Here is a 27,992-nt window from a genome sequence, read left to right on the forward strand (position 1 = left end):
GGGAAAAAAAAACATACTTAACAGAAACAAAAAGAAATAAAAATAAACTAAACAAGTTACATAAAAAAAAAAAGTAAACAGTGCACATGAATCATGACAATCTAATTCTTTTTGAGGAGTTTGTTAGGAATTAAATATTTTCTTATTAATAAGTAATTAACAATGTCTATCAATTAATGTCAAATGGGAGGTTAATGTCTTTCATATAGATGTGGTTTCAGTTCAAGTTTAGAGATTTAAGATATATTTAAAGATGTTGTACTCTTCATTAGCAATACCTAGTGGTTTTAGTGTGCGACTTATTATTGAAGTCGTAGGTTCGATGATCGTTCTATATGCGATTTAACACTCATTTGGTGAAGAAAAACATTGTAGGGAAACCGGATTTAGCCCAAAAGTGGGTCAGGCACTGGAGGCTAATCATCTAACCTACAGACTTAAAAGGTCGGAACCTTTTGTAAATATTCTTAATTTATTCCTACAAAAAGAAACCGATATTAGTACCTATTTCTGAAGAGTTAGAATTAGAAGTTCACTTTTATATTTATTTCAGAACATATATATTTTGTTTTTAAATTTTAATTATGTGTTGATTTCGCATATGTTTTTTTTTCGTATAAAATACATATAATACGTAATAAAATGCCCATTTTGTGTCATTAAATTAAATACAGTTTCGAAAAATATACATTAGAAACTGTATTTAATTTAATTTATGTGTATAATATTGCTTGGTGTTTTAATGCTTCTTATTTCGCTGAGAAATTATGTAAGTAACTAATCTGTAGTGTATAAATGACAATTTATCACCTCTTAAACTAAATTATTCCTAACGCAATCACAATAATATATTCATCTCTTTCTTTCAAATTGTGTTTACGCTGGTGAAAAGAGATAGCACCTGTCCTATGTAAATCTTGCATCGAATATTTGTATGTTTACGTGTTTTTATAACCTGTTAATTGAATGTAGTCGTATCCGGATTTTGAAAGATATTTTTTGCTTAATTAAAGCTATATGTATAAATATAATTATTAACAAAAATAACCTACACTCAAACCAATGTGTTACTAATTATAGGTATACTAACATAATGATTTTTAAAGGCAATTTACCCACGAAAATGGTTGCCCATGGGCTACGATTGACTCTTGACTGCCCTTTATAGGCTATATAAGCTCGTTTGTCCCATATATAAAAATATAAATAATATGTCATTAATAAGTTTACATAGATAAAATTTAGTTTAGTTTTTAGACCTCTGGTATTAAGTGTCCATGGGCAGAGTATCACTTAACACCAGAGAAGCCTCTTGCCAGTTGGTCCCCTGCTCTATTAAAAAAGTTTTAATGACTGGTATAGAAATTAGTAATACCCTGGAACTTTATAAGACATTAACATTATGAAGATTGTATTAAGACAGTTTTAGCCTGCTTACCATACAATTTCTATACACGCATTCTATTATTTATTCATGTTTCCATTAGTTGCAAATATTTTATTAAAAGCAAACGCTGTTTTGTACAAATATTAGACGCAGGTATATTATACTGGGATTACAGAATAGTAAAGACATTACTACTTTAACTGTCTAAACTTATTTTTTCAAAAACCTAACAATTTTACTAAAATTATTCTCTCTGTCCAAGTTTTGTTTCATTTGTCTTAACAAAAACCATTATAATAATGCAATCAATTGAAGAATGCCCAACATAACGAAATATTAACGAATTAATTGAAATAAAAATAACGATTAATTGTATGTCTCGTTGCCTTCACCTGCGATCTCCAATCTCTCTCTGTTCTCTGATCAAAATCTCTCAATGTTGTGGAATAATAAGACAACATGATCTACGTACGTTAATAGAAATGGCAATGCGTCACGGCGCTGCTTACGATGGCGGAGGAGGGAGTCCCCAAGAGCAGAGTTGCCTAGAGCAGTTGCTCTGTGCACTCTGCACGCCCATTTGCAAGGAGATCGGGGTCGACTTGCAACAAGTAGCCCAACAGAATCAGGAACAGGTGCATTTGAATCAGCCACAATCGCAAGGTAAAGGAAAATTCAAATAGAACAATTTCGAACAATTCAATTCAAACAAAACAATTTAGAACAAAACAATTCAATTCAAACAAGACAATTGCAATTTTATATAAAGCCAGTTTAACGTATGATTCGAACATTAATTGTAGGTAGTATAATAACAAAATGTTAGTTAATTCAGGCTAGGCAAGAACTACTTAACCAATTTTTTTAAGAGTAATTGATCTCATTTGTAATTTACATGCAGCTATTTTAAAACCATTGCTTTTTGTCTTTGATTTCTCAAAGTACTTTTTATGTAGCTAATAAGGTAAATTTATTTTATGTAATATTTAATAAAATTTAAATAAAGTATTAATGTGTGTTTACATGTTTACAGGATGGCAGTGCGGTGCATGCTTCTATAATTTATATTTTATCGAAATGGAGGCTGCATTTTAAAATGTCTATTTGAATTTTTTGTTATTGTGTTTTTTTTCAGGTTTTTTTTTAAATTTCGAAATACGAAAAATAAATGTTTACGCTTAAGCCACTAACCATCATAAATGTAGATTTTGCCAACGAATTTGGTAAAATTTACATTTAACGCTTATTGCATGTTTATCACAAAAATGGGCATTTTAAATTTAATTAAAATTATAAGAAATCACCTCCATTTCCATAAAACTAGAATGTAAGAGAAATTACGTCATCAAAATGGTGACATGTTACTGAAGTTAAGAAATTGTTCTTTAAGGGCCTACAGTTATGTCAAATCTAAATTATAAAATCAAAATCAGCCGAACTCATATAATATATAGAACACAATATATAGAAATGACGTCACGGACGTACCAAACATATAATAACTGTAGGTTCTTAAACGTATTTACTATTATTATATTTTATTGTATTATTGTCAATTATATATTTTTATTGTATTATTATTAATTATATTATTTTAAAACAGAACTCCGCGGTCAGGGTTTCTCGAAGGATGTTTGTAGGAGTATGATCGCGATGCTCGATAAAGACAACTCGGGCGGACTCGGCTTTGAGGAGTTCAAAGCTCTTTGGATCGACTTGCGACAGTGGAGGGTGAGTTGATTTATTATTCAATGTTTTTACTGTGTGTAGGAGAAGGAAGAATTATAAGTGCTTAGGGGCCGTTCAAGTATTACCTAAGCAAATTTTCTGCGATTTATCACACACACACACAGAGACACACACACACACACACACCTACCTCCCATTCTCTTGTCAGCAAAAATAAGCAAAGCCCTCGAAAATAATAATACAGAATCGTATTAATTTTGTAGGAATCCTCGAAAATGTATTTTGATTTCAAGCATAGACAATATGTGGGTTATTTGTGTTAAAACTACTAATTACTGTTGACGTAATCACCAAATATGAAAATAAAATCCCCCTAGGGGCCATGCAGAAATAATTTATAACAACACAACAATATCGTACTAGAGATTTCACCACGATCTATTTTATTTATATATATATATATATATATTTACTTAGTAATACTAATATATTACATTTACTTTTAGAGAAAATGTTTTAATCTATTAATGATTATTTGCGTATAATGTAATATTACTTTTGATAACGTTGTTATATATTTTAATAATGTGGTTAAATAATTTAAAATCGTTTACATCCGTAGGCGGTGTTCCGTCTGTACGACACTGAGGGGCGTAGCGCAATACCAGCTCAGCATTTGAGAGACGCCCTTCACTCTGCCGGATACACTGTCAACGCCCACGTCCTCAATGTTTTGGCTCACAGGTAGGTGTTCGATTGTGGATACATGCCCTCAATAATTGCTGCTTAGATCTCAGTGGCGTTACCTTATTAGGTCACGGCCTCAGATTTAATTTAATAGGCAAGTGGGTGATCAGCCTCCTGTGCCTGACACACTCTATTGACTTTAGACGGTTTCCTTACGATGTATTCCTATACCGTTCGAGAGAATTTTAAATGCGCATATAGAAAGTGCATTGGTGCAATGCCAGGGATTGAACCTAGTACCAGGGATGAGAGTCGCATTTTTCCAACATTGCTCTCTCTGATCTGATTTATTTTGAGGAATTTAAAGATTCCGAATTTTAAAGAAATTTGCCATCAATTAAGCTTTAAGAGTTTCTTTTGCGTATCGTTAACATATCTACTTCCATAGATATCCTGAAATAAAAAGAAATTTATTTTAATTAAATATAATAATTAACGAGAAGATGTACGTAAAAATATTTAGAAAAGTTTAGAAATAAGTTACGGATATTTATCGAATGACATTTCGTTACATTATTTTATGTATATATTTTTTTATAAAACGGGGCAAACGGTCAGGAGGCTCACCTGATGTTAAGTGATACCGCCGCCCATGGACACCCTCAATGCCAGAGGGGGCTCGCGAGTGCATTGCCGGCCTTTTAAGAATTGGTACGCTCTTTTCTTGAAGGACCCTAAGTCGAATTGGTTCGGAAATACTTCTATGGACAGCTGGTTCCACAAAGAATTACTATACAATATATTACAAGTACATATGCCAACGTTACTAGTAACAGCTTTATTGAAGTTAAATTTCTTTAAAAAAACACGATTTTTTATAAATACAGATACGGAACAAGTGATGGCTACATACAGTTCGATGATTTCATTATGTGCGCTGTGCGACTTAAAACTATGATTGGTAAGTTTTTGTTACACTTCAAAGCATGTAAAAATAGATATGCCATATTTAGCTCGGAAGTAGTTAAAAAAATATAAAAAAATCATTCAAATTTTCAATACCTATTTTTAACGAAGACCTGAGCAAAATTAATTATTATTTTGAATTCCTTTGGATTAGTATAGACTTTATTTTTTGCAATTAAATAAATATTTTCTATTTTCCTGCCTTAAACAATGATAAAAATAAATATTCACTTATATATGTTCTAAATAGTATTTCTATATGAGAAAAAGGAGTATGTATGTCGCTTTTAGTATTATAATTAATGTTAATATAAAAAACAGCAAACAACGAGCCGCTTGAAAATCTCGAACGTGAGCTGGCGGTCCCGTGAGCGAACAAACGGACACACGAACAAGTATAAATATACAATATCACTCATATTGTATGCATCATTCAAAACTAAGAGGAACATCTGAAAAACATAGATTAAAAAAACTTATTATTTATTCTTATATTTTATATTCTTTATTTCATTTGATTTTTTTAGTTACATATTTCGGTTTTCCTCTTAGATCTTATCGTCTTTTGCAATGGTTTAAATAATTCAAAACCTACTTGTCTTTCAATTTCAATCGATATTTTTTGTTATATTATGACTATATGCAAACGGCTCAATTCATGTATAGTCTGTTTACAGGTAGTAAATTGTCAAATAAAATAAATACCCTGTCAACATTCTATCACCTACACGCTTACTAATCGAACTTCGCGCCAATTTTTATTTTTTTTTAATATTTTTTATTTTATTTTCAGAAACCTTCAAAGGAAGATCTTCTGGGGGCGAATACGCTACGTTTTCCCTAGACGAATGGTTGAATCGCACAGTCTACTCATAGACAATTGCCTTATACTAAACTAGTATATTCCTCTACTATTTGAGTTATAGATTTGTCAAAATTTGCTTTCTTATTAACTGTATAAATTATGAAATATTTTTAAGTGATAGTACAAATATATTAATGTTGAATCTCAAATATAACTGATTATGTCACAATTTTCATATTACATAAAGAGCAGTATTTTTTTATCCACCGATTTTCCATTCCAATTTGCAGTCTTTGGTTGCTGTGCGATTAAAGTTTAAGTTTACCGACTTTTTAACAACAAACAGTTAAAAAGTCGGTTAACGTAGCTTAATGTATACACGTTTATATTCTCTATATTATTTTGCGATGACTATGCATTTATTTGCAATTTTATTTATTTTATGTCAAATCTGAATAAATAATGTTTTAAAAGTTTTGTTTTTTAATGGCTGGAATGTTCAGACTAGACATGTAGTTTGTGCACCAATTATTATTTTTTTGTGATTCAATTAAAAAAATAACTAAGTACAACCCTTGCTGTTCCTTTTTTTATTCTTAATAAGCCTCTGTGCCAGCACCGAGTATTAATATAATACATATTGAATATTTTAGTAGCAGTTATGACTGTAAAAAAGCATCCAAAATTATACAAAACATTGAATGACCAACAGGGCTGTGGGTTGCATGTTTCACCACGTATTCCAAAATAATTAACGCCATGACTATCAAACAATTATTCACCTTTTGAGAACTTACATATTACTGCCGTTTAACACTTTCAAGGGGAAACAGTTTTTTTTTAAAGACAACGTCCCTTTTTAGCCTGGGAGAGTATTTAATTTTAAATCCAGAAGTTTTGACATCAATTTAAAATACTTAACTGTTCTTATGACAGAATAATTAAGGACACTTGCATGCCTATTTTTATGTGGCTAATTTTGCTGTTTTTATTAAACGGTTTTATTTAGCTCACCCCGGTTTATTTAAGTCTAGTCTATGCATATGTTTATAATTCCCACGACTGTATCTATTTTATTATTTTTTTGGTTTTTAGTACATTTATCTTAAACATTGCACTGTATGTTTAACATAAAAAGTTTTTTTACCTATTTTTATTAATATATATTTTATCAATTTTGCAAATAAACTATTTATTTATATACAGCATAAGGCAATCCGGTTTCCTTGAGTTTTAAATGTTAAATTACAAATCCATTACTGCACACCTGTGATTTGAACGCACGACCTCAGGGCTGAGCTCAATACTGCTCTACTCAAATGACCGAACAGTAAGCGACTCAGATCCTTTTAGCATTAAATCTACCGCACTCACCATTCAGAATTGTTCGGATTAATACGTGCCAGCTGAGATTCATCATCGGACGTCGAGAAAGAATACGAAATACCATATTGACATGCGTCGTTTTTAAAAGTTTTGCCAGGCACCACAATGTGGAATCAGCAACCCACTTAAATATTTCCGTTCCAAATTGAAAGGCCCGACGGTCATTATCGGCATCGACAAGAAAAGGGATCCTTCGGCATTCCTACATGCAAGCGCACACTGTCGGAATCTGTCATGCATACTCTTGGCATGCATCTTGGCATGCTCAAACGTTCTTAGGGATGACGAGGCGTCCTTAAGCATGCCGCAACGTCCTAGATACCCCCAAGTGTTGCCTCGGGGCTGGCGACGGCGTACCTTCCCGAAGTTTCCCGAATAAGCCTCAAGCTTACCGAAGCGGGATTTTACTACGATCATAAATTATGGAAATTTCTACTTTATTGCCATCAGGTTAACGTATAATTCTTTTTATCACCTAAAATCCTCAGCCGTTCCGATGCCGATAATGAGCACCGGGCCTTATGGTCCTTCAAGATAATAACATACCAATTTTTAAAGGTCAGAAACGACTTGCAATTCTGACACTTTGAGTGCCCATGGGCGAAGATATCACTTAGCGTTAGGTAAGCTCTATAAACCAAATAAAAAACAATTTTCAAAGATTTCAAATATTTTTATTTCTTGTCTACCACTCCACCCACGGTTCATTCATTTCAACGTCTGCTCCACTCTGATCCAGGCTTTGGGCTAGATCTCGCTTTATTTCCTCGGGAATTGAGTATTTCATAATATCTTCTCTGCGTATCACCAGTTTACAATCAGCTGGAAATATTAACAGTTATAAAAGCTAAGCCAAGCTAAACTACTTCTTCCGTCTCTTTCTGTCACACTTTCCTCTTTTAATATATAATAGCGATAATTCTCTAAAACTTTTACTCACCCAAAGAAATGTTATCCTTAGCTAACAACTTGTTATAGTTTTCTCTCGGCACTAAAAACGAAACCATATTAAACATTTTCTCAGATCTTGCGAATTTCTTGATAAAGAAACTCTGGAATAATGGTTCGGTAAAGGCCCGCTTCGGCATGTATGGCTCGCCATATACCTGAAAGTTCAAGTGTGGAACATTTAAAACACTAATAATATAAGAACATCAAGAAAAATTTCGTCATAAATTCATTGAATTAAAAAAAACATTTAAAACCCCGTCTTAAGTCGCAAAAATATTTATTTATTTGTTTAATAATAAATAATCAACAGCTACTTAACACATATTATTATACAAAACACAAATACAATACACAAAGCCAAAACAGATTACACAGATTATACAAAAAACAAGCATTAAAAGACAAAGTGTCAATTAAAAGAAAAACAAAAGAATAGAATTAAAAACTGCAAAATTAAACAAAAGCAACAAATTATACTAAGAATTTATTAATATCTACTACTTAAAAAAAACTGCTACTTAAAAACACACTGAACAATTTTGAGTATCTTGTCGCATACACAGGAGGAATTTTAAATGAAATTAACGATAGCAAATAGGGACTATCTATCCGCCCATTAAGAATAGCATGTAAAAAGAACAAGTCTTGCTGACTCCGTCGATATTCTAGTGAGTCTAAATTAAAATATGAGCAAGCAAAAAAATGGTCGTTTCATTTCAAGAACACAGAATAAAAATAATGCAGGTTAATAAAGAAAACAATTCTCCGATTGGTCAAACGAAAGGACTGGTCGCATGTGATTGGTCAATTGCAGACCAATCACGATGCAAGGCATAGTGTTTCATTTTACTCTGATAATAGTTTGACAGATGACACACAACAAATACTCAAATGATGATGAATTGTTTTAATATGCAAAATGATCTTACCCGAACTCTTTGATACACAGGCAATTTAGGTAAAAAGTGTTTGTTTACAACTTCATTGACTATCTGAAAAAAAAGGGGTGCAAATAATAAATTATTATTACTTAACTGTTAATTATTTAGGTCATGTTTATTAAGCAAATAGTGTACTTTTTTACGGGCAGGAGGCTCATCTAATGTTTGCAAGTACGTCGCCGGCCTTTTAAGCATTATTACAATCTTTTCTTAAAGAACCCCAAGTCGACATGGAAATATTTCATTGGGCACCTGGTGGTGGACGGCAAAAACTGACTTAAAAACACTCAGTCGTGGAACGACGGGCGTCAAAGTAATATGGGTGGTTTTTAGATTTTGATTTATCGACAATAGCAAACAGCACTCAGAGTAAATCCTCCTAAGTTAATAATTTTATTTCTAAAGTACGTATTCTCAGCGAGAAATCCAATAAATCCTTGAATTAAGGCAATTAGGTCCACATATTATTATCTCAAACTACGATCTCGTCTTGAGCGCTGTCAAATATGTCAAAATTCTTACAGAAAAAAATCAGCAGCTTTCGAGACAAGATTTAAGTTTGCTTTGCGTTATGAGTTACATAGTCGAAGCGGAAAATTAAGATATTTTTTTATGCTACGCGTCATTTTACATAAAATAACTCGTTGTCAAAATCGCGTCGCTTTGTGTCAAAAAATACCTTCAATTTTGTCATATTTAGGGCCTGTTTCACAATGTCCGGATAAGTTCCAAATAAGCTATTTGTTACTCATTGGTATGATAAATAGTATTTTTGCGTTTCACGACTGTCAGATTCTCTTCGAATCAAGCGTTGTCACTACAAGAAAAAGATGGCGCGTAACTGATAATTGTGACACGTAACCTAAAAATGTGACGGTAATTTTTTTCCAACGCCGATAAAGAAGTTTCACTTCAAAAGAAATCATAAGTAAAAAGCAGTCAAATTTCAGGTTAAATCTATATAGACTTAGATTCTGACAATGTGATATAAAACTTACTTCGGGCATAAATTGTTCAAGACTCTTCAGGTGTTTCCTTACTTTTGCTTTAGCCACTCCCATATCAGGATTGTCCGAATCTTCAACTTCAGTATTCAATTTATTTATATGCTCGACTACCTGAAAAATATTTTTTCTCCTTATACATGTATGTAAGTTAGGAAAAGAGCAATTTTGAAATGCTAAAAAACACGAATAGATTTTAATGGAACTTTACAATTATTATATATTTGTTATATAATTGTCCAAATATGTCAAGTAAATAGGAAAAACATCTACTATCTGCGAGAAAAGCCCGCAGCAACATACATAATTTTTTTTTTAATTTTTCTGATAACTGGTGTGGCATTACCTATCAGAAAATTTCGACTTGACGTCGACTTTTGGGACACCCTGTATATATCTTATGTATAAGCCACTATAGTCAAAATAGTGAACCATAACTATATAATATATACTTTCAAATACACATTTCGTAGTAATAAATTGATTTCTAAATTAAAATAGATACTTTTTACCGCTTCTGCTACTTAAAGTTTATAAAATAAGTCTCTCGCGCTATACCAATTATACAAATATTTTTTTAATCCTCTGCATACGAAAAAATAACCAGATAATTTATTTTAATATACCAACTTGCGGAACTTAATTACAAATTAAAGATACATTTATACAGTAACAGTCAAAAAATATTCCAACAACATATACAAATCAATCTTCTAAAATATAAGGTATCACTTATATTAATATCCAATATTAACTGAAAAATAATTTTATATGTATGTTATCTTATATCTTTAAACGAGCAATTCTTGTATATATATATATATATATATATATATATAATTGTAATCTCGGAATCGGCTCCAACGATTTTCATGAAATTTAGTATACGGAGGGTTTCGGGGGCAATAAATCGATTAAGCTAGGAATCATTTCTAGAAAATGTCATTTTATTTGTGTTTTATCAACTTAAACATAGAATTGCTTGTTTAAACATGTCAGTCAAATAAAAACTTAAATATGAATATAATTATCTTTATTCGATAATTTTATTAATATAAGTATGTAATTTGCACTTAAATAAGATTTCCATAAAACACGATTAATAAAAAAAATACCGTGCTACGCTCGGTCATCCGGGTACTTTTTTTTTTTAAATAACATACATATAAAATGATATGGCTTAAACCTTCCCTGAACTTCCACAAATTTTTCAAGATAATTAGCTAAATCAGTGGAGCTTGAGTGAGACAAACAAACATGGCTGTTTTATAAGCATTAAATTGCAAACCAACTTAAAGAAAATCATTTAAATATAAACTTTAGTATATAAAATCATTATTTACCTTCTTCAAAATACGAGCGGAATACTTTTTGCACGTTTCTTTAGCCTTTTCTAACGGAACGTTGCCGACCACTGAAATTTAAAAAAAAATGATATCGTGTATATCTTGCAGATGCTAATTAATCCATAGTATTAACATCAAGTTATATAAAATTATTTTGTTATTTACTGAATATTAATTAATATATAGATAAATATATTAATTAATATTCAGTAAATAAATAGTTAATTACATTATGAATTAAAAAAAAAATCGCCTCAAGCTAAAGTTCAATATATTTTATTGAAAACTGGCATGCAGTTATAACTATTGCCAATTAATTTAAAGTAAAGTTCAATATAAATGTGGACTAACCAAATTGCTGGTTCACGGAAGACATGAGTTCGTTCTCGTTAATTTGTGACCGCGGCAATGCTTCCGCATCTTCGATCCCGTGCAACGTCGACAATAGTAATTGGAAGTCCCCGAAGTGCGGATACGCCTTCCTGTACGCTAAACTCAAATGAAACGGCGAATGCATCCTTTTAAATGACGACGCTACGTTTTTTAATCTTTCCGCTATTACCTGGAATAAAAGGAATAATGTACCGGGTGCTCATGTCATTGATATATTGAGGTACTTATCTAATCTTAGAACCCTTGGGATATTTCTAGGTGGCAAACAAAGAAACTGATATAAAGTTTGACATGTTAGAATAATTCAAAATTAATTACTTACGATGCATAAATTTTCCATCAGTTTATGATCCGTTTTCTTGCTCAAATTATACAGTCCAGTATACTTATATTCTAATTCCTGCACCATCTCATTGTGAACTATAATAATAACCTGGAAATATATGCAATATTATTATTTCATCTTGTATTGCAGTGACACCGTCACTACTATTTGTTGATTATATTTGTTGTTATAATAGATTTTGACTGTATTTTGCTTTTCTTCATATAGATTAACCCAAAACAATGTTTTTATGAAATCATTTCATTTCTGAGCTTTAAAAAACTTACCTCTTTTGGTGATAGTTCAATTGGAATTTGCATTCTCTTACGTAGAAGCTCTGGCAAAACCCTAGGTTTCTTTCTCTGTTCCTAAAAATATCATTCAATATCAAGTTGTAAAAATCTAAACAAGAAAAGAGATACATTTCTTGGTGTAACTACTATTCCAATAATTTGATCTACGCTTGCAGTCTCTCTGTATAATAATTCTATGAATTTCAAACAATATCTTATATATTTTGAATAATTCATGTCATGATTAGCACAAACCCCATACATAAAACTATATATAAGTAGATTTGTACCTAAAATTTCATATTATTTCTAGTTAAAGTTAGAAACCTACTGGTATAGGCTCATTGCAGGGAGTCACCAACACTTTGTAAGGACCAAAACTGGCTTCTTTAATTTTCTTAATAACATTCTGAGGGTTCAGCCGTGGGGACAACTTAACAAAACATTTCTTGAGGCCCTTTGGTGCTGGCTGTATAGCAACAATCTCAAAGTGTCCTCTCACTATCCATGAGAGCTTTCTGACTATAGCTGACCCTGTAATCTGAAACTCGAAAACGTTAGTCGTAGTTGGTAGCCAAACCAAATTATAGTCATTATTTTCGAGACAAGATTGTTTCATACACAATTTCTTGTTCCCTGAAATAATGATTAAAGGTGTGTTATTACCCGTCCGGGAAAGCCCGTTACTATGATATACTTTTCATCACCCATATTAATATTGTTTGAGAAAAGTAGAACCTGTCCTTTACTTTAATGGATTGATATTTAATTTAGTATATATTTCTACTTTGTTTGTTTTAGAAATTTGACAATTCACAGACTTGTGAAAAGCTCAACTCAACTCTCAAGTAGTAAAAATTAAAATAGAAATGAATCGTATTCTAGAAATTGAAATTGAAGGTGACGTAGGAAATGTTACTGTTTCAAGAGGTTCCTTGAAATTTTTGGTTTATTTCATACTAATTTTAATGTACGTAAAAGTGCTCAAGAATAAATTTTGGAAAAATAAACTGTTTTTTACTGTTCCTTTATAGAAGTCCCTTCTGTGCACCTAATACAAAAAGGGCATTATTATCTATAAAATTAACAGACTACAACAGAGCCGATATTAGTTCATAGCTGATAATTGACATTTTATAATTTAGAGTTTAGACCATTCTATGAGAAAACAAATCAGAAATAAATTCATTCATCGCTCTTTATTTGTTCTCATATTCATCTTAATTTGAATTGTTTGTAATCTTAAATTTTATCTTTCTCACGAGTAATAATACAGAAATCTATTCAATATCTGTAATTGGTTTTAATCATGTCCAATAATTATGTGGTAGTAAGCGGTCTCCCAAAAAACGTAAGTTAAATCGTAACATTGATTATAATATTATTGTCTGTAACAAATCAAATCATTAAATTAACATTAACCAGGTAAAGAGGCAGAAAATGATCCACTTTTTGAGAAGTTACGTTTTCAAAAAGCCGCCATTACAATTCTGGATCGAATCGATGAGTTCCGGAGCTAATAATTCAAAAGACATGTTAATTCGCTTTGAAACAGAAGCGGCTGCAGATTTTGCCGCAAGAACTCTACAAGATTATCCATATCAGCATACAGATCAAGATATATACAAGTTGAAATGCTGGATAAAGAATAATGCAGATACCATTAGGGATCCACAAGAATTTGATGAAGATGTGAAAATTGAGAGGGATGTACAACCAGTTGAATTTCAGAGACCTTACTCTCCAGTAAGAGAAAGGGATAGGAGCCCCCACTTGCGCGAGGAACTATCAAAACTTGAGGTACTTAAAGAGTTGTAACAAGTTTGACCACTTACCTCTATATACAATACTGGTAAAAGGTCCCAAACTCTAGTGATGATTTTAAAATTGCCATATTATTGCTAGCAGCAATGACTAGTGTTCTTGAAAGTATTATAATATATCTTATATATGAAGCTGAGTTTTGGTAGCTATAAAGTATTATGCCTACCAAAACTGAGTCGCACACTTGTTCACACATACATTGCAGATGATATAAACAATAATGAAAAAATATCAACACAATATGTATTAAAGGAGCTTAAATGAACTGTTTGCGAAAATACAAATAAAAATATTTTTAAACATACTATATTTAGGTATATTGAATGTACCTGCATTATATTAAATAAGAATTTTAATTTTCAAAGAGGTTGTTGAATTGTTTGATTTTACTGTCTTCAATTACTTATATTTAGCTGATATCATTAGCCTATTAATGCACTATTATTACAAAACTCTTGTACTTGGCAATTTTATTATTATTATTTTAATTTTTAATAGCTAGTCCAGCACATTAAATACTTGTCAGTGAGTTTCATTTGTTACTTTAAAAAGGTAAATCTCCTAAAAATATATTTAGTTGGTCTGATTGTAAATTTATTAAAACCTAAATCATTACTTTATTTATAGAAGTGCAATTTATATTTGTGGATATGTTAATGCGCTTTTATTCTTTAAGTTGGAGATTGAACTGACAAACAAGAAGCGTATGCTTCTAGAGGCAGAAAGGAACCTATTACTGGAGCAAAAGCGGCTAGAAATGCTTCAAGTAAGTACCTTCAGTTTGCTTAGTATTCTTGAATTTTGGTACAAAACAAATCAATGTTAGTAAAAAATTCATAAGTTATTATTAGTAGGAAATTATATGTACATATTAATTAAATTAAGTATGTTAAAAAGTCCTACATTGTTCTGAATAAAAATTAATGCATCCCAAACCAAATTACATTTCTGGGAAAAAATATTTCACAGAAGTCAGGGACACCTGATTTAAACATGGAGGATTCAACACAATCCTCCACTAGCAGTGCACCTCTCACTTTACCTCCAAAAAAACGAGAGCGGAAGCGACCGCAAGACCAAAATCAAAAAAACTCAGGAGAACCATCAAAAAACCTATACTGGCCTTCCAAAATTCTAATGAAGGATATGCTTCACTGTATTAGAAGGAATGTAAATTCAAACCAAATACCTTTATTCAATGCTTTATTGAGAAATGTAGTCCGAAAGCGCTTAACTGATATCTTGGGTGATCAACCTAATCAGAATAGTAAGAAATGCATATCCATGTACCGAATGTTATATCCAAGAGATGTAGATGAAGATTTTGTCATAACCTTGAGAAATTTGATGTTGCAAGGCCAGTTACCTCCAGAACTTCAGGGTCCTTGTCTCCAATCAGGTATTATTTGTATGTAGGCTTATTATGACAAAAGTTTATGGTGCATTCCCTTTGATGAAGTTGTAGAAATGTGAAGTAGCTCAATAGCCCATTTGTTAACAGCAAAGAACCATACTCCCATAGTTTGTGTAGTATATTTTGGCCATAAACTTTGAGCTTCAAGATCTTTTGGCATGCAGATTTAGTATTACTCCATATTTACTCATCAGCTCATGGTCCCCATAGGAGAATCGGGGTATGAGGTAGATGAGAGATATTTGATCAGATAAGAGATATTTGCTGCCATTAAAACATCTGAGGCTAAGCCAGATTATATGCTATAAAATATTGTTAGGGAGATTTTGACAGAATATGGCAGACCATTGCTTAGAAACTATGCCTTATTGCTGTTTAGGTTAATTGAGCTAACACATTTCACAAGATCAATTGTAAACTTGAAAGTTTAAACTGCAACAGCACATTGCTTATTTTGAAACCTGTTTGTTAAGAATTCTAAACATATATTAGACAAGAATTTGTTTATTGAAGTTAATTGGTGTGTTGATTTGCAGGCACTTCTAATGTTAACATGACAAACGCAAGTAGCAACATAGATCCAGCCGACTTACCAATTTCAGAGCTAAGCAAAGACCTTGACGATTGGACTGAGGATACTACTGCAAGTGATACTTAGTATTGTTTCCGAATAAGTTGGCCAGAATCATTAAATTTTCAGAAGTTGTTTTGTAGGTCTCGTCTCACTAACAGTGCATGTGCAATCCCCATCACACAACTCTGACCAAGCCGAGACCATTACAACTCTTTTAATAGCTGCTACTGTTAAGTCAAATGAATTTTCAAATACAAACAACATATGTTATTTTATTTTGTTATAAGTTGAAAAGTTTATACTTCAGTTTCCGGCATCTTAAATATATACTATCTTCTATTATATTAGTAAAAAGTTTTTAATAAATAAATTGGCATAAAATATTTCATTTTAATACCCCATATTTTAAGAGTACCTAACTTTAGTGAACATTTTTTGGAGTCAAGATCCGGCGATATTGATTCCATAGATTATATTATAAACTATAGTCGACGCATTATATGAATGAATGAATGTGACATTGGGTCATAAAGAGACATTTATTTAGCCCGACCACACACTTTAGCACCTTACTAGCTGTTGCGCGCGAATTTGGAGAAATTATCCAACCTGTTTAAATCACTTTTCGAAAGCCTAACCCAGTCATCCACCGCGCAGTTTAAGTCTTAAGGATATGAATTTATATTGAGTGGGCTTGTTTCTTGAGTTTCAAAGAACTACCCTTCAAATGTGTATCTCACAACAAATATCTTTATTAAGTCCTGGAACATTTTAGTGACAAGGATTTTGTAGGTTTCAATGAGATTACCTTTTAACTGCCCACTATTTAAATTGTAGTTTTTATACGTAGGTGATCAGCCTAATCCTGTAAAAATGCGGACGCGACCACAGAGGTGTTTGAAAAAGTCGTGAACTATATTATGGGTCTGCGTAACATGAAGCGAGTCGAGTCCCACACTACAAGGGGATGTAGAAGTGATTTCACATTGGCCAAACATAATGGTCGGAAATAAAACTCTGGATGATAGTTGTGACCTTATTATATTATAGCAATGGAAAGTAAAAAGCTAGCTCATTTATGTATGGCAATAGTTAAAACAATTTTGTTATTATATTTAAAAATTATAATATTATCCACAACATTATTAATCATTTTCACGCATTACTAATGCGACAGAATTATAAAGTAGGTGGATAATCCTTTATAATAATTAAAATCTTGTGAACTCAGAGACAAGTTCTTAAGCTTAGGAATATTTAGACCTTATATAAGGTCCTTCAAGAAAAGAGCGTACAAATTCTTAAAAGGCCAGCAACGCACTCGCGAGCCCACTAGCATCGAGTGTCCATGGGCGGCGGTATCACTTAACATCAGGTGAGCTTCCTGCCCGTTTGCCCCCTGTTCTATAAAAAAAATAGACAACAAAATAGGTTTAACTCCATATAAACCTTATTAAATACATGCTCGCTGTACCTCATTATGTCCACATAATTCAACCGACCCGTAAGAATTATGAATATTTATACTAATATAGCCAGCTTTCTACAGCATCCCCACAATACCCAGAAAAATAGATTTCGTTACTTAAGTGTATATACAGAATACACTGCGTACGTCTATTACAAATTCAAATCGTTTATTTGCTAGAATTAGTTACATAAATTACAAAAATCCGCCACATATGAATAGGCATGCAAATGTCATCTTATATTTTATTTATTTGATCTATTGAATAACAATACTAGTTATTAAATCTTACATTTTAAAAAAATGACAGCGCAGAGTTAGTTAGACACCAATATTTGTAAAAATTATTATCTAAAAAATACAACGATTTAAACGTTAGGCTTCTTTTTCTTGTATTTAATAACATCTGAAGTGATGTTCCCCGCGTTAATTTCAAACTTATAATCTAGTTCTAGGTAGTCGCCCACGCTATAAAAGCACCTTGCCTTTAAGAACCCAATCACCTTCCCCTTGAAAACATTACATGGCAGCGATCTATATACTTCTAGGAAGGTGATTAAATATTCTTACGGCCATGGCGTAGCAATTTTTAGAATATAGCGTGGTGCAACATGCGGGCACCCGCAGCCGAGTTGGATCCCTCGGTATATGCAAGGACGTTTCTTTAAGTTTTTGAAATAGTTTTGGATGCCTCTTTACAGTCATGACCGCTTCAACGATATACCGAGATAACAGGTGACATTATTTTAACTAGCTATAACATAGTGTATTGTAATTATGCGGTGGCCGGAGAAATTGTGACCAAATTGTGTTCCATCGTCATATAAATCGTCTAAAATTTATACAGCCTAAAGTTTTTATACAAACGACTATTACAAGAGTGTTTTTCGCCACGGCCCTGAGGGTCTAGGTGCGGAAACTTGAGTTCATCAACCAACTACCACAGGTATCCGTAATTGAAAACTGGGCAAAAGGGTTTTTCATCACGTAAATAAATCTCTTTAAGATCATGATTGATAATTTCACTTTATGGACAAGCTAAGTTTTCGTGATGATTTGAGACACGAAAGATCGTATTAGACTTAAATATTAAGTCAGTTCAGCCTACTTACTACTTAAATACGCCGAAACTTTTAATACAGTGTCACAAAGTCCTTTTGTGTGTGGTTAAAGCAATAAGTAGTGCGAATGCGTAGGTGCAAGGGAACACTATGAAAATTAATAATTATTCTGAGTGGACTTTAAAAAAAACACTACTAGTTCAGGTTAAACTTAGAACTGTTTATTAGCTTAAGCTGTAATCTAGTACAGTAGGAAAACTACATACTTACTTGATACTCATAGGACATAGAAAACAAATATTACTTATGTATATAGATAAAATGTTTTATTTTCACGAAGTCGTTGCTTATTGGAATAAAAGTTAAAAATCTTCCAAATCATCTTCATCAATGTCATCAGCTATACCATCTTCAGTGTTTGCGATCTTATCACAGTCCCTAACTTTTTCATTATCCACATCCATAATTAAGGGTAGCGAATCCTGTTTTTCATCACCGTCATCAACAATTGTATCAGTAATAGTATCGGCACTCGACACATTTTGATCATTAATTATTACGTCATCCTTTTCAAATTCTGTATTAGCAACATCCTTGCTTTGATCACAATTCTTGATTCCGTTTTGCAAGTTTTCCATTTGTTCACTATCTTCATCATCATCACACTTATCTATATTAGCAGCTTCAACCGACTTGGAAATATTTTCCATTCTATTATCTTCGTTGGTCTCAATTATCTCATTATGATCTGAGTCTTGGCTGCTTTTTATATCCGTAGATTGGATTCTATCTAAATCGATAATTTCCCCGTCAGTCTCTAGCAAAACCACATCACTGTCATTTAAGATATCCTGTTGACACTCAGCTACATCTTTATTGAATTTTTCAGTATCATCATCAGACTCAGATTCGGATTGCTCGACGATCATTTTACCATCCTTTAACCGAGGTTTCCTCGGATTTCCAGACAAGTGTAAGGGCTTAAAAGTGAGACTTACGTCACCTGAGAAGAAAATTAATGTAATTTATTTTCATAAACTAGCTTACTCTGCTTCTCTTCCTACCTACCTACACTGGAATTTATCAAAGAACTCGAATTTTGTATCAGTCAATGTCCTATTAAAAAAAACATTGTTTTCGACCTCATTACATCCAATTCAATTCATCAGCATGTATTATTACAAGCGACCCAGGGAAAACATATTAATTAATGTAACAGTGCTAAATTGTAGGACCATGTGAAAAAAATCAAATTTACTTTTTAGAACTTACGAATTGCTGTCTCTTTTAGTCTGCACAAATTGTCGAATCCTTTAAAAGTACCACATTGAACAACAAGCATTTTCTTGCGTTCCGAATATTTCTTACAAATAACGTCATACTTTTTCAAGAAAGCGTATAAAGATTCGCGTTTCGGTTTTGTCGGCTTGTAGAATATACGCACACCTAGATTCCTTCGAACGTCAAGTATGCGGTGGGTCAAGTGCATCCTTAGGAGCTGAAAAAAACCATGTATAATGATTGTTGTTAATTCACAGGTAGTTTTATGTCCAAAAAATATGAAACTTAAAAATTTGAGAGCCTCAATGATAGTAAAAAATACCTTTTTCATATCTGTTACAGCACCCTGCCAAAATTTACTGTTAGACGCACCTAGTTCTTGGTCAACTTCCTTACAACATTCTGTTGCCTGAAAAGAAGAGTTCTTAATTTGGCTGAGACAAAATTGATCTGAAGCTAATCTTCACACTATGGGGGGTTGTGTGGTTACATCTCTTCCATGGTAGATGTTAAAACAAAAGTAAATTATAACAATATGTGTGTTTGAATAAATATTAATGACTTATAAATGCGTACCAATCGCGACAGTTTATTTTATTAAACAACTGTAAAACGCGTCTCTCTTAAATCAAAGACAATCTTTTAAATCTGTGCAAACTAATATTAGTTTATTTGTTTATACAAATTAAATAATATTAGTGCAAACAAATATTATTACAATTATATAGACAACTTGCTGCCCTAACTCTGATTTATATGCAAGAAATTAAACTTACCATTGTCCCTATTTCGTTCGTATGTTCCTTCACTATTGATTTATATGGCTCAGACAAATCCAAAAGGACACCAAGTTTCTCGGCCTCCTTTTGTTCTGTAATTTTTTTACTAAAATGTTACTTCTACAAACTTTTAACGGCTAACTAAAGGACATTGCTATCAAATTCGGATGGTTTTGGTTAACCCCAAAATTGATTCTAGATCATAATAATAAAGATTAATTCTTGCAAATAAAAAAGGCGTCATGCTCTTTTTAGTTCGCACCAAAATAATTCCCTTTTTTTAATAACAATTCCAAATATCTGGTTCGATTTGTGTGTCTTACACAGTACAATTTTGTTTGTATGACATCACCGTAGGAGCAAGGGTTAATTGCAATAAAAATGGTATAGCCATGATTAGCATGACCTTAGGTTGAATGGGCAGGCTGAAGGTGCCAGACCAACTCTGCTCCTAATTTGATATATCAATCAGATTTACTAGGATCCAAACGATATTTTTTTCTATATTAAGGGCATTTGAATCATTCTACAAAACACAAAAAATCTCGTAAGAAGAAAAGAAATTGTACTCACGATTATACAAACGCTTATCTGAAAAAAAAACAAAATATAAGTAATAATACAAATAAATCGAAATATCTTTATTCATATTGGTAAACAAGTACACAAAATCAATTTTTAAATTAATTGTAAAGTTACATTTACTACCAGTTCGCAAGTCAAGGGCGTAGAGAGGGCAAGACAGTTCCTAGGTTCCGGCCTCCATATCATGGGAAGTTAAAAAAATTGGTTTAGTACCATAAAATTCTACAATTAGTGCTTCCTAGTTAATAATTGGTCGGATTAGAAGGCATAACATATTTCACAAAAAATCTAACATAATATGCCAAGCCAAAGACAAACTCCCATAAATGCAGCAGAACTGATTATCACTTTTGAAGTAATGCGACTAAACGGTTTTATATTAAGTAGATAATTATTAAATCTTACCACCATGAGGATACTTGGGTAGTTTAATATCAGCTACGACCAGTGTCGGTGTCTTTGACAGTTGGTACACATCTGCTGAAATTGTGCAAAATATTACATCACATAACAATAATAATTTATAGAAAACACTTTTTACCGGATTGAAGATTTTATACTTTTTGACATTTAACAGCTTTTGTCTTCAGTCACCGTGACCTCGCACGCTGTAAAGCACGCGAAACGTCGGAATCGATTCAATTTAAAATTATATCAAATCTTATATCAATCCATAAATGTGTAAAAGCTATATTAATTAAAGACAATAAAAATTTATTTCATAAAAAAACATACGTAGGTGGTTCTAAAAATTACTGGCCTGATATACCCGAAATAAATAACCGATTAGATGGAGAAAACCCCTTGGATTTGTCCTTTCGTGAAAATTCTTCTGGAGAGAATCCGTAGAAGGCAACGACCGTCAAGGACGGTGTGGAAGTGGCGACAACTATTGTTCAGATTGAACAGGTTCTAAATGGAATGTAAAGATTGGAGAAATTGCAGCTTGACTTGAGTGGAGATTAAAAGAAACAGTTATATTCTACTGTTTCATTTAATTTATTTTACAGGCCATTTTATTTTGCGCCCACCTAATAGACAAAAATTTCAAACATCCAGGGAAACTAATTAGCACATTAAACATTATTGATCACAAGAAAGAGAATATACAATTTATAGCTCTTATAGAACAAGTCACAATTTAAAAAAATGATTTGCGGGAAAGCTATACGTTAACAAAAGTTATGAAAGCTTTTGAACACTTGGTTATTAGTTAATTCATAATTTGTTGCTTTTGAAAGGACTCCTAAAATACCTTCATCAGTCACTCTAGCCTGAAACTGAAGTATCATTGGCAGTCTTCGTTAAGTGAAATACTTTTGTTTTTTTACTACCACAATAGAAAGTAAAGCCCTGCCTGTTTTTTTATAGAAGTCCTAACATTCGACTTGTACTACTACCTTAACTACCAGCATAAATGAATTTTCATTTTATTTTCGCCCGGGGAGATTCTATGTTAGACTTATTTAGATTTGGCCCATTCATAACATTTAACTATACCATTTTCAATGTCATGCTAATTAAAATATAGGAGAAGACTACATTTGACAACATTGAATCATTAGGTGTCCATAAAAATATAAAGTATTTACACAGGAGGCAAAAAAAGCCACACAACCACACATTTTCCCCTTTGACTCCCTCAATCATGACGAAAATCGTTTTGGAATTACCGTGGCAGAGGCTTTAACAAAGTGACGTGGTGATAGTACGAGTTCCACTTATCACTGGATGATGAATATTGCCGAACAGTTTTCCGAAGCCAACTAAATATAAGGAGCTGGTATTGAAGAGCAAGACCAAAGTATCACGATTTGGTTAAACGCTACGGCAAAACTAATGCTATTTCGTACCACGACTCACGCTAGTCGGCCAAGTGACTACCAAATCAGGTTCTGTGTTCTTCCTATGTTTAAGAAAATAGGTTGAATACACATTTAACACCTGTAATATATAGAGACAACGTCACTGGTGGAACAGTTGCCAATTCCAGATCAGCGAGAGTCAAATGGTACAAAGTTAACCCTGATAAGATCCACTTAAGATCACCTGAACCTTATTCCGTTTGCTGTCACCGGCCAGTATTCCTACGCCATGCGATTTATGCTAATAATGCTATAGGCTGTTGAACATTACGCACCCTACCTCTATTATACTAAACTTTGAGCTAATTGTGTATGGTGAATATATCTTCATATATTCTTAATATCAAATAACCGAATAGATAATATTATTTTCAAGTATTCACAATTGTCAAAGTAAGGGGGATTTATATTTGTCTGACGTGTGGGTCGAAAATGGCTTTCCAACGAAGCGGCGGCATTTTGGTGGAACGCCACCATCACGACACGACAGAACATTTTGCAATCGCAAGATCTGTCGCGTCATTCTTTCGTTTCCAAGAGCATTGTATTGACCCACATTACTGTCCAAAGTCAGCACGACGCACTAATGTAAACACTAGACAGATAAATATAAACCCACCTTTGTTTTTTCCTTTAAAATAAAATGTCTGACGTTATTTCATTATATAACTGCGAAATAACGTCAGGGAATAAATACCTGGCGGCGTTTTCTTATTCTGTGTCACCGGTTTGCTGCTATGCAGGATCTGAGTTGGCACAAAACTCTGGCAGGACACAGTTTCAGGTACGTTTGAAGACAGGTTTGGAGCTTGAGGAGAGACCACAGTTGCTGCATCAATCTCCACGTTGTCGGATGATGGCTGTTCGATATTTGTTTTACTTTGTGATATCTCTCGAATAGCTTCGTATAGCTCTATATTTTGATCAGGGCTGAAATGTTTGTAGTATTCAGTTATTATCTCATCCGTTGTATCCGCTAAGTTATTTCCATATACCATATTAATACGATTCTGGATACATCTCTTCAGTTCAATAAGTATGAGGCGATTTTCTTCGGGACATTTCCCTACAGACTCTAACACTTGCTTTGACATGCTTGACGCCACTTGTTGTACCCAAGTGGTATGTCTGTTAAGTCTCTTGGGCAAAGAGACAGGAGTGGTCATTCCTGTAGAAACTATTGCATTCGGTTTAAATTTTTTATGAGTCACTTCCGTTGATGGTCGTACATTAATTTTATCCTCTTTATGATCATGTTTCCGTTTAAGAGTATCTTGGTAGGATTTACGAGGCTGATTAGTCTGCCTTTCTTGGTTATTCATTTGACCTTTATGTGTATGACCAAAACTACCTGATGCACGCTGCAAAGATGCATTGAAGTTGTTACTTGAGTTTGAGCGTTTGAAGATCTGATTATTATTTTTAAATTCCTCTGTTTTTGACGAGGAATTTTTAAATTGTTCATTATTCACTGAAACTATTATTTGTTCCGGCACATTTTGGTTAGTAGACTCCCACTCTCGTTGATTGCGTACGTGAGTATCCCATCGAGATTCACGTAAGCTGACGGTATCTGCTTTAGCATAGTTGCGATTACGAGCTGAATCGTGGCAACTGAAAGTGGGTTGGGCATCCTGAACCCAATGTTTATCACGACTTGTATTATGATCATGATGTTCAAAACTATCACGATTTTCATAGCGATCACGGTTTGCATCGCGATCAAGGTTTGCATCGCGATCACGGTTTGCATCACGATCACGATTTCCGTCGCGATCAAGGTTTATGTCGCGATCAAGGTTTGCATCGCAATCACGGTTTGCATCACGATCACGATTTCCGTCGCGATCACGATTTCCGTCGCGATCACGATTTCCTTCGCGATCTCGATTTCCTTCGCGATCCCGATTACCGTCGCGATGACGATTTCCTTCGCGGTCTCGATTTCCGTCGCGATGACGATTTGTATTACGATCACGATTTTTATCGCGTTCACGATTTGTTTCGCGATCACGATTTCCTTCATAATCACGATTTCTGTCGCGATCTCGATTTCCGTCGCGATTCCGATTTGTATCGTGATTGCGATTTCTGTCGCGATCCCGATTTTCTTCGCGATTCCGATTTGTATCGTGATTGCGATTTCTGTCGCGATCCCGATTTCCGTCGCAATCACGATTTGCATCGTGATTACGATTTCTGTCGCGATCCCGATTTCCGTCTTGATCACGATTTCCTTGGTGATCACGATTTCTGTGGTGATCACGATTTCTGTGGTGATCACGATTCCCGTGATGATCACGATCTACTGGGGCATGATGTTGTTCATTACGACTTCTTTTGCCATTACCGTGACCGTGACGATGACGATTATCATCTCTATTTCCACTAGCATCACGATCTTGGTTAGAAGAAGGTTTCAACTGCGAAAACCAATTATACTCCTTATCAAAAGATGGAGCTTGAGCTGTCTTTTCCGGGTAAGAAATGTTTTGATGTTGAATGTCTCCTCTTCTATTCTGACTGCCAGATGCATAAGCATCAAAGGTAAGTGCAAAGGCCGACGCCTTCGGACTTTTGAAGGACTGTTGTTGGTAAAAAGGAATATTATTTTGATAAGTCCCAATATTTGCAGACCACTGCACTTGATCTTGTTCTGATGTCATTGTAGGGGCCTGCGAATTAATATTTATGATGTAAATAACAATATTAGATGTAAAATAATATGCGGCATCTGTTAAATAATTATAACAAAATGCTCAATGAAAAGCATCATTTTGTTTATGGTACATTCTTTCTTCAATGCTTTTGGATTGTTTCATATCAATGAAAATACTTTGCTTCCATAAATGCTGCAACAAACTAGTTAGACTAGACAGACGACTACACAACCTTAAAAGGCATAAATGCCTAGTAAGACTGAGAGCCTTTAAACCAGTTAGTGTCTTATCATACATGACACATGACACAACCAACTGGCATGATGAAAAATACACACGTCCAAGAATTTGCCAAAAATCTACCACAACACAAGATATTCTTACTTTCCCACTTACCTCGGACTAGGCTGCATTCTTATTTTTCACAAGTGTGAATAATTGTAACAAAACAAATAGTAGCTGTATATAGAATAAATAAACCTTATTTACTTAACATTACATAATAATCTTGCATTTGGCTTATTTATTTTTGTTATAGTTTACAAGTAATAAAACCACTATGTGCAAATTTAGTATGTATTTTAATACATACTGCTATTTGTTGAGAAGCACTTTTCTGTGGAATTGAAAAGTCTTGACAAGGTGGTCCAACTCTATTATAAACTGATGTTCTTTGATCATACCGGTCCATCACAGGCTGATCAACAACAGCCTAAAACAAACAAATGATTTATTTACATATTACAAAATGATGACTTTATTTTATTAATGAGAAAAATGTGCATGTTTTAACCATCACTAAAATAAGTAAAATAACACATGCAAGTTGATTGTAGTATTTTTTGTGGGAGACCTATATATCAAGTTTAACAGTAAAAAAAATATTCTCGCAATTATTACATTCAAAATCGATCATATCATTTTCTAAGGGACTACATATATTTGATCGTAAAAATAGATATTTGTTGTATGTTGTGTCCAATAGAATTCAACCAGAATCTGTAATTTTGGTCAATATAAACAGTATTTTGTGTTATATGAAATGTTATATACCGTGATAAATATAATAATGGCTATGAAAGACATACAATGGGATACCCTGTCTATGAGCAAGCTGAGTAGTTAAGGCAAAAAATTATTAAAATACATACCACTATTTCTTGAGGAGCACTTTTGTGTGCAATTGAAAAATCTTCAGAAGGTGGTCCAATTCTATGATAAACTGATGTTCTTTGATCATAACGGCTTGGTGCAGGCTGCCAACAAACAAATATTTTTATTTACATATTACGGTATAGTCTTACAGTGCTTACTGATAAAAAGATTCATATTTTAACAAACCCTAAAATAAAGAACATAATATGTTGAAAAGAGTTGATTGTATTAATTTTTTGTTGGTGAGCTGTATTAAGAATACCAGCAAAAGTTTCATAGGACCAATTATTGTTATATAGTATATGAAATGATATAATACATTTCATTTCCTTAGAAGTGACAGAACTCACATCACTATTCATCTGCTGGTAATTATATTGATTAAGATGCTGTTGTTGCATATTCCACGGTAATTGTTGGTTGTTCCAGGAAATTGCTCTTGTCTCGTCAACAGGAAAACTATTTAGCTGCTGGCTTTGAATGTCCTAAAATTATCATACAATATGTTACAGAATATAACCGATCTAACTGATGCACAAAATATGCAACCTAAAACAAGCTAAATCAATTAAATTAAATAAATAAATAAAGATTTATTCTTACCCCTGATTTACCGACAGTCGTCACTTGCAAAATATGCCCTGAAAAGTAGTAACCATTCAAATATTTCATGACTTGGTTACCCTCACTATTATTTGCTAAGCCAACACGTACTTTCTTCAACCCATTTCCTTCGGGTACTAAATCATCCAAAATAAAGTCCGTAATTTTACATTCTTGTTTAATTACTGCCCTAAGATCTTGAAATTTGGTCTGCAGATAAAGTTTAAAGTAATAAGTATAGTCACCTAGTAACATGTTAATTGTTCAAATTAAACTTACGTTTGTTGGCAGACCATGGATTGTTATCATCATTTTAGTAAAAACCGTATGGATTATTGACTAAAATAATAAGGAGTAAAATGTAAGAATTTCTAATGTAGGAATTGAAGAAATCTTTCGACTTTTAACATAAATTGAAATATTGTAATAAATCATAGACAATATAGTATCTAGACTCTATACTATCACTTCTGATTACCGAATACCGGCGGCGACACAGTCAACGGACTTAGGGTAATAGCGCACTAGCGGCCAGGCCGAAGCGGCCAGA

General features: G+C 33.0%; 4 protein-coding genes across 14 annotated transcripts in view; 2 read left to right on the forward strand and 2 right to left on the reverse strand.

The window, feature by feature from the left end:
• The window catches only part of LOC111004015 (calpain-B), a 34,812-nt gene extending 28,805 nt beyond the window's left edge, over nucleotides 1-6,007 (forward strand). For 5 of the 8 annotated variants that reach the window (XM_045629401.1, XM_045629407.1, XM_045629403.1 and 2 more), the window contains exons 16-20: nucleotides 1,868-2,050; nucleotides 2,991-3,118; nucleotides 3,699-3,820; nucleotides 4,651-4,724; nucleotides 5,523-6,007. In XM_045629401.1, the coding sequence (XP_045485357.1) occupies nucleotides 1,868-2,050; nucleotides 2,991-3,118; nucleotides 3,699-3,820; nucleotides 4,651-4,724; nucleotides 5,523-5,605 (590 nt within the window). In that variant the 3' untranslated portion in view covers nucleotides 5,606-6,007. Of the gene's footprint in view, nucleotides 1-1,867; nucleotides 2,051-2,990; nucleotides 3,119-3,698; nucleotides 3,821-4,650; nucleotides 4,725-5,050; nucleotides 5,125-5,522 lie in introns of all 8 variants that reach the window. The other 3 variants (XM_045629408.1, XM_045629409.1, XM_045629402.1) reach the window with 2 other exon arrangements.
• A 1,571-nt stretch (nucleotides 6,008-7,578) lies between these two features.
• LOC111004018 lies at nucleotides 7,579-13,046 on the reverse strand. The gene is made up of 10 exons (XM_022274820.2): nucleotides 12,840-13,046; nucleotides 12,505-12,714; nucleotides 12,168-12,248; nucleotides 11,878-11,988; nucleotides 11,514-11,724; nucleotides 11,160-11,230; nucleotides 9,811-9,930; nucleotides 8,801-8,863; nucleotides 7,861-8,026; nucleotides 7,579-7,742 (listed from the first exon to the last, which is right to left on the reverse strand). Exons 1-10 carry the CDS (start codon nucleotides 12,882-12,884, stop codon nucleotides 7,606-7,608), a joined length of 1,215 nt encoding a protein of 404 aa, XP_022130512.2. The 5' UTR covers nucleotides 12,885-13,046; the 3' UTR covers nucleotides 7,579-7,605.
• Nucleotides 13,047-13,295: 249 nt separating this feature from the next.
• LOC111004019 lies at nucleotides 13,296-16,246 on the forward strand. 2 transcript variants are annotated; one of them, XM_022274821.2, is made up of 5 exons: nucleotides 13,296-13,524; nucleotides 13,599-13,973; nucleotides 14,674-14,763; nucleotides 14,967-15,396; nucleotides 15,948-16,246. In XM_022274821.2, exons 1-5 carry the CDS (start codon nucleotides 13,483-13,485, stop codon nucleotides 16,067-16,069), a joined length of 1,059 nt encoding a protein of 352 aa, XP_022130513.2. In that variant the 5' UTR covers nucleotides 13,296-13,482; the 3' UTR covers nucleotides 16,070-16,246. The 2 variants fall into 2 exon arrangements, with proteins under 2 accessions (XP_022130513.2, XP_045485429.1); XM_045629473.1 differs by lacking the exon at nucleotides 14,967-15,396 and having other exon boundaries at nucleotides 13,304-13,524.
• A 2,467-nt stretch (nucleotides 16,247-18,713) lies between these two features.
• On the reverse strand, nucleotides 18,714-27,884 carry LOC111004016. Of its 3 annotated transcripts, none has more exons than XM_045629440.1 (12): nucleotides 27,722-27,884; nucleotides 27,443-27,652; nucleotides 27,190-27,324; nucleotides 26,836-26,940; nucleotides 26,277-26,396; nucleotides 23,722-25,699; nucleotides 21,565-21,636; nucleotides 21,148-21,165; nucleotides 20,572-20,666; nucleotides 20,118-20,204; nucleotides 19,787-20,012; nucleotides 18,714-19,517 (listed from the first exon to the last, which is right to left on the reverse strand). In XM_045629440.1, exons 1-12 carry the CDS (start codon nucleotides 27,752-27,754, stop codon nucleotides 18,877-18,879), a joined length of 3,720 nt encoding a protein of 1,239 aa, XP_045485396.1. In that variant the 5' UTR covers nucleotides 27,755-27,884; the 3' UTR covers nucleotides 18,714-18,876. The 3 variants fall into 3 exon arrangements, with proteins under 3 accessions (XP_045485396.1, XP_022130510.2, XP_045485397.1); XM_022274818.2 differs by having other exon boundaries at nucleotides 21,565-21,639; XM_045629441.1 differs by lacking the exon at nucleotides 21,148-21,165 and having other exon boundaries at nucleotides 21,565-21,639.
• Between the last annotated feature and the right edge of the window lie 108 nt (nucleotides 27,885-27,992).

The sequence above is a fragment of the Pieris rapae genome, chromosome 9 (genome assembly GCF_905147795.1).
Source record: "Pieris rapae chromosome 9, ilPieRapa1.1, whole genome shotgun sequence".
NCBI classification, from domain to species: Eukaryota; Metazoa; Arthropoda; class Insecta; order Lepidoptera; family Pieridae; genus Pieris; species Pieris rapae.

What these genes read in the sequence shown, in the direction of transcription:
- LOC111004018 (XM_022274820.2), bottom strand. Translation starts at nt 12,884, where the DNA reads ATGGGTGATGAAAAGTATATCATAGTAACGGGCTTTCCCGGACGG. An exon ending in CCTGCAATGAGCCTATACCA is followed by an intron (nt 12,249 to 12,504) that starts GTAGGTTTCTAA and finishes TGATATTTTTAG; the next exon opens with GAACAGAGAAAGAAACCTAG. An exon ending in TAAGGATAACATTTCTTTGG is followed by an intron (nt 7,743 to 7,860) that starts GTGAGTAAAAGT and finishes TAATATTTCCAG; the next exon opens with CTGATTGTAAACTGGTGATA.
- LOC111004019 (XM_022274821.2), top strand. Translation starts at nt 13,483, where the DNA reads ATGTCCAATAATTATGTGGTAGTAAGCGGTCTCCCAAAAAAC. An exon ending in AGGAACTATCAAAACTTGAG is followed by an intron (nt 13,974 to 14,673) that starts GTACTTAAAGAG and finishes TTATTCTTTAAG; the next exon opens with TTGGAGATTGAACTGACAAA. An exon ending in AGCGGCTAGAAATGCTTCAA is followed by an intron (nt 14,764 to 14,966) that starts GTAAGTACCTTC and finishes AATATTTCACAG; the next exon opens with AAGTCAGGGACACCTGATTT.
- LOC111004016 (XM_022274818.2), bottom strand. Translation starts at nt 27,754, where the DNA reads ATGATGATAACAATCCATGGTCTGCCAACAAAC. An exon ending in TCCATGGTCTGCCAACAAAC is followed by an intron (nt 27,653 to 27,721) that starts GTAAGTTTAATT and finishes CTTTATCTGCAG; the next exon opens with ACCAAATTTCAAGATCTTAG. An exon ending in GTGCTCCTCAAGAAATAGTG is followed by an intron (nt 26,397 to 26,835) that starts GTATGTATTTTA and finishes TGTTTGTTTTAG; the next exon opens with GCTGTTGTTGATCAGCCTGT.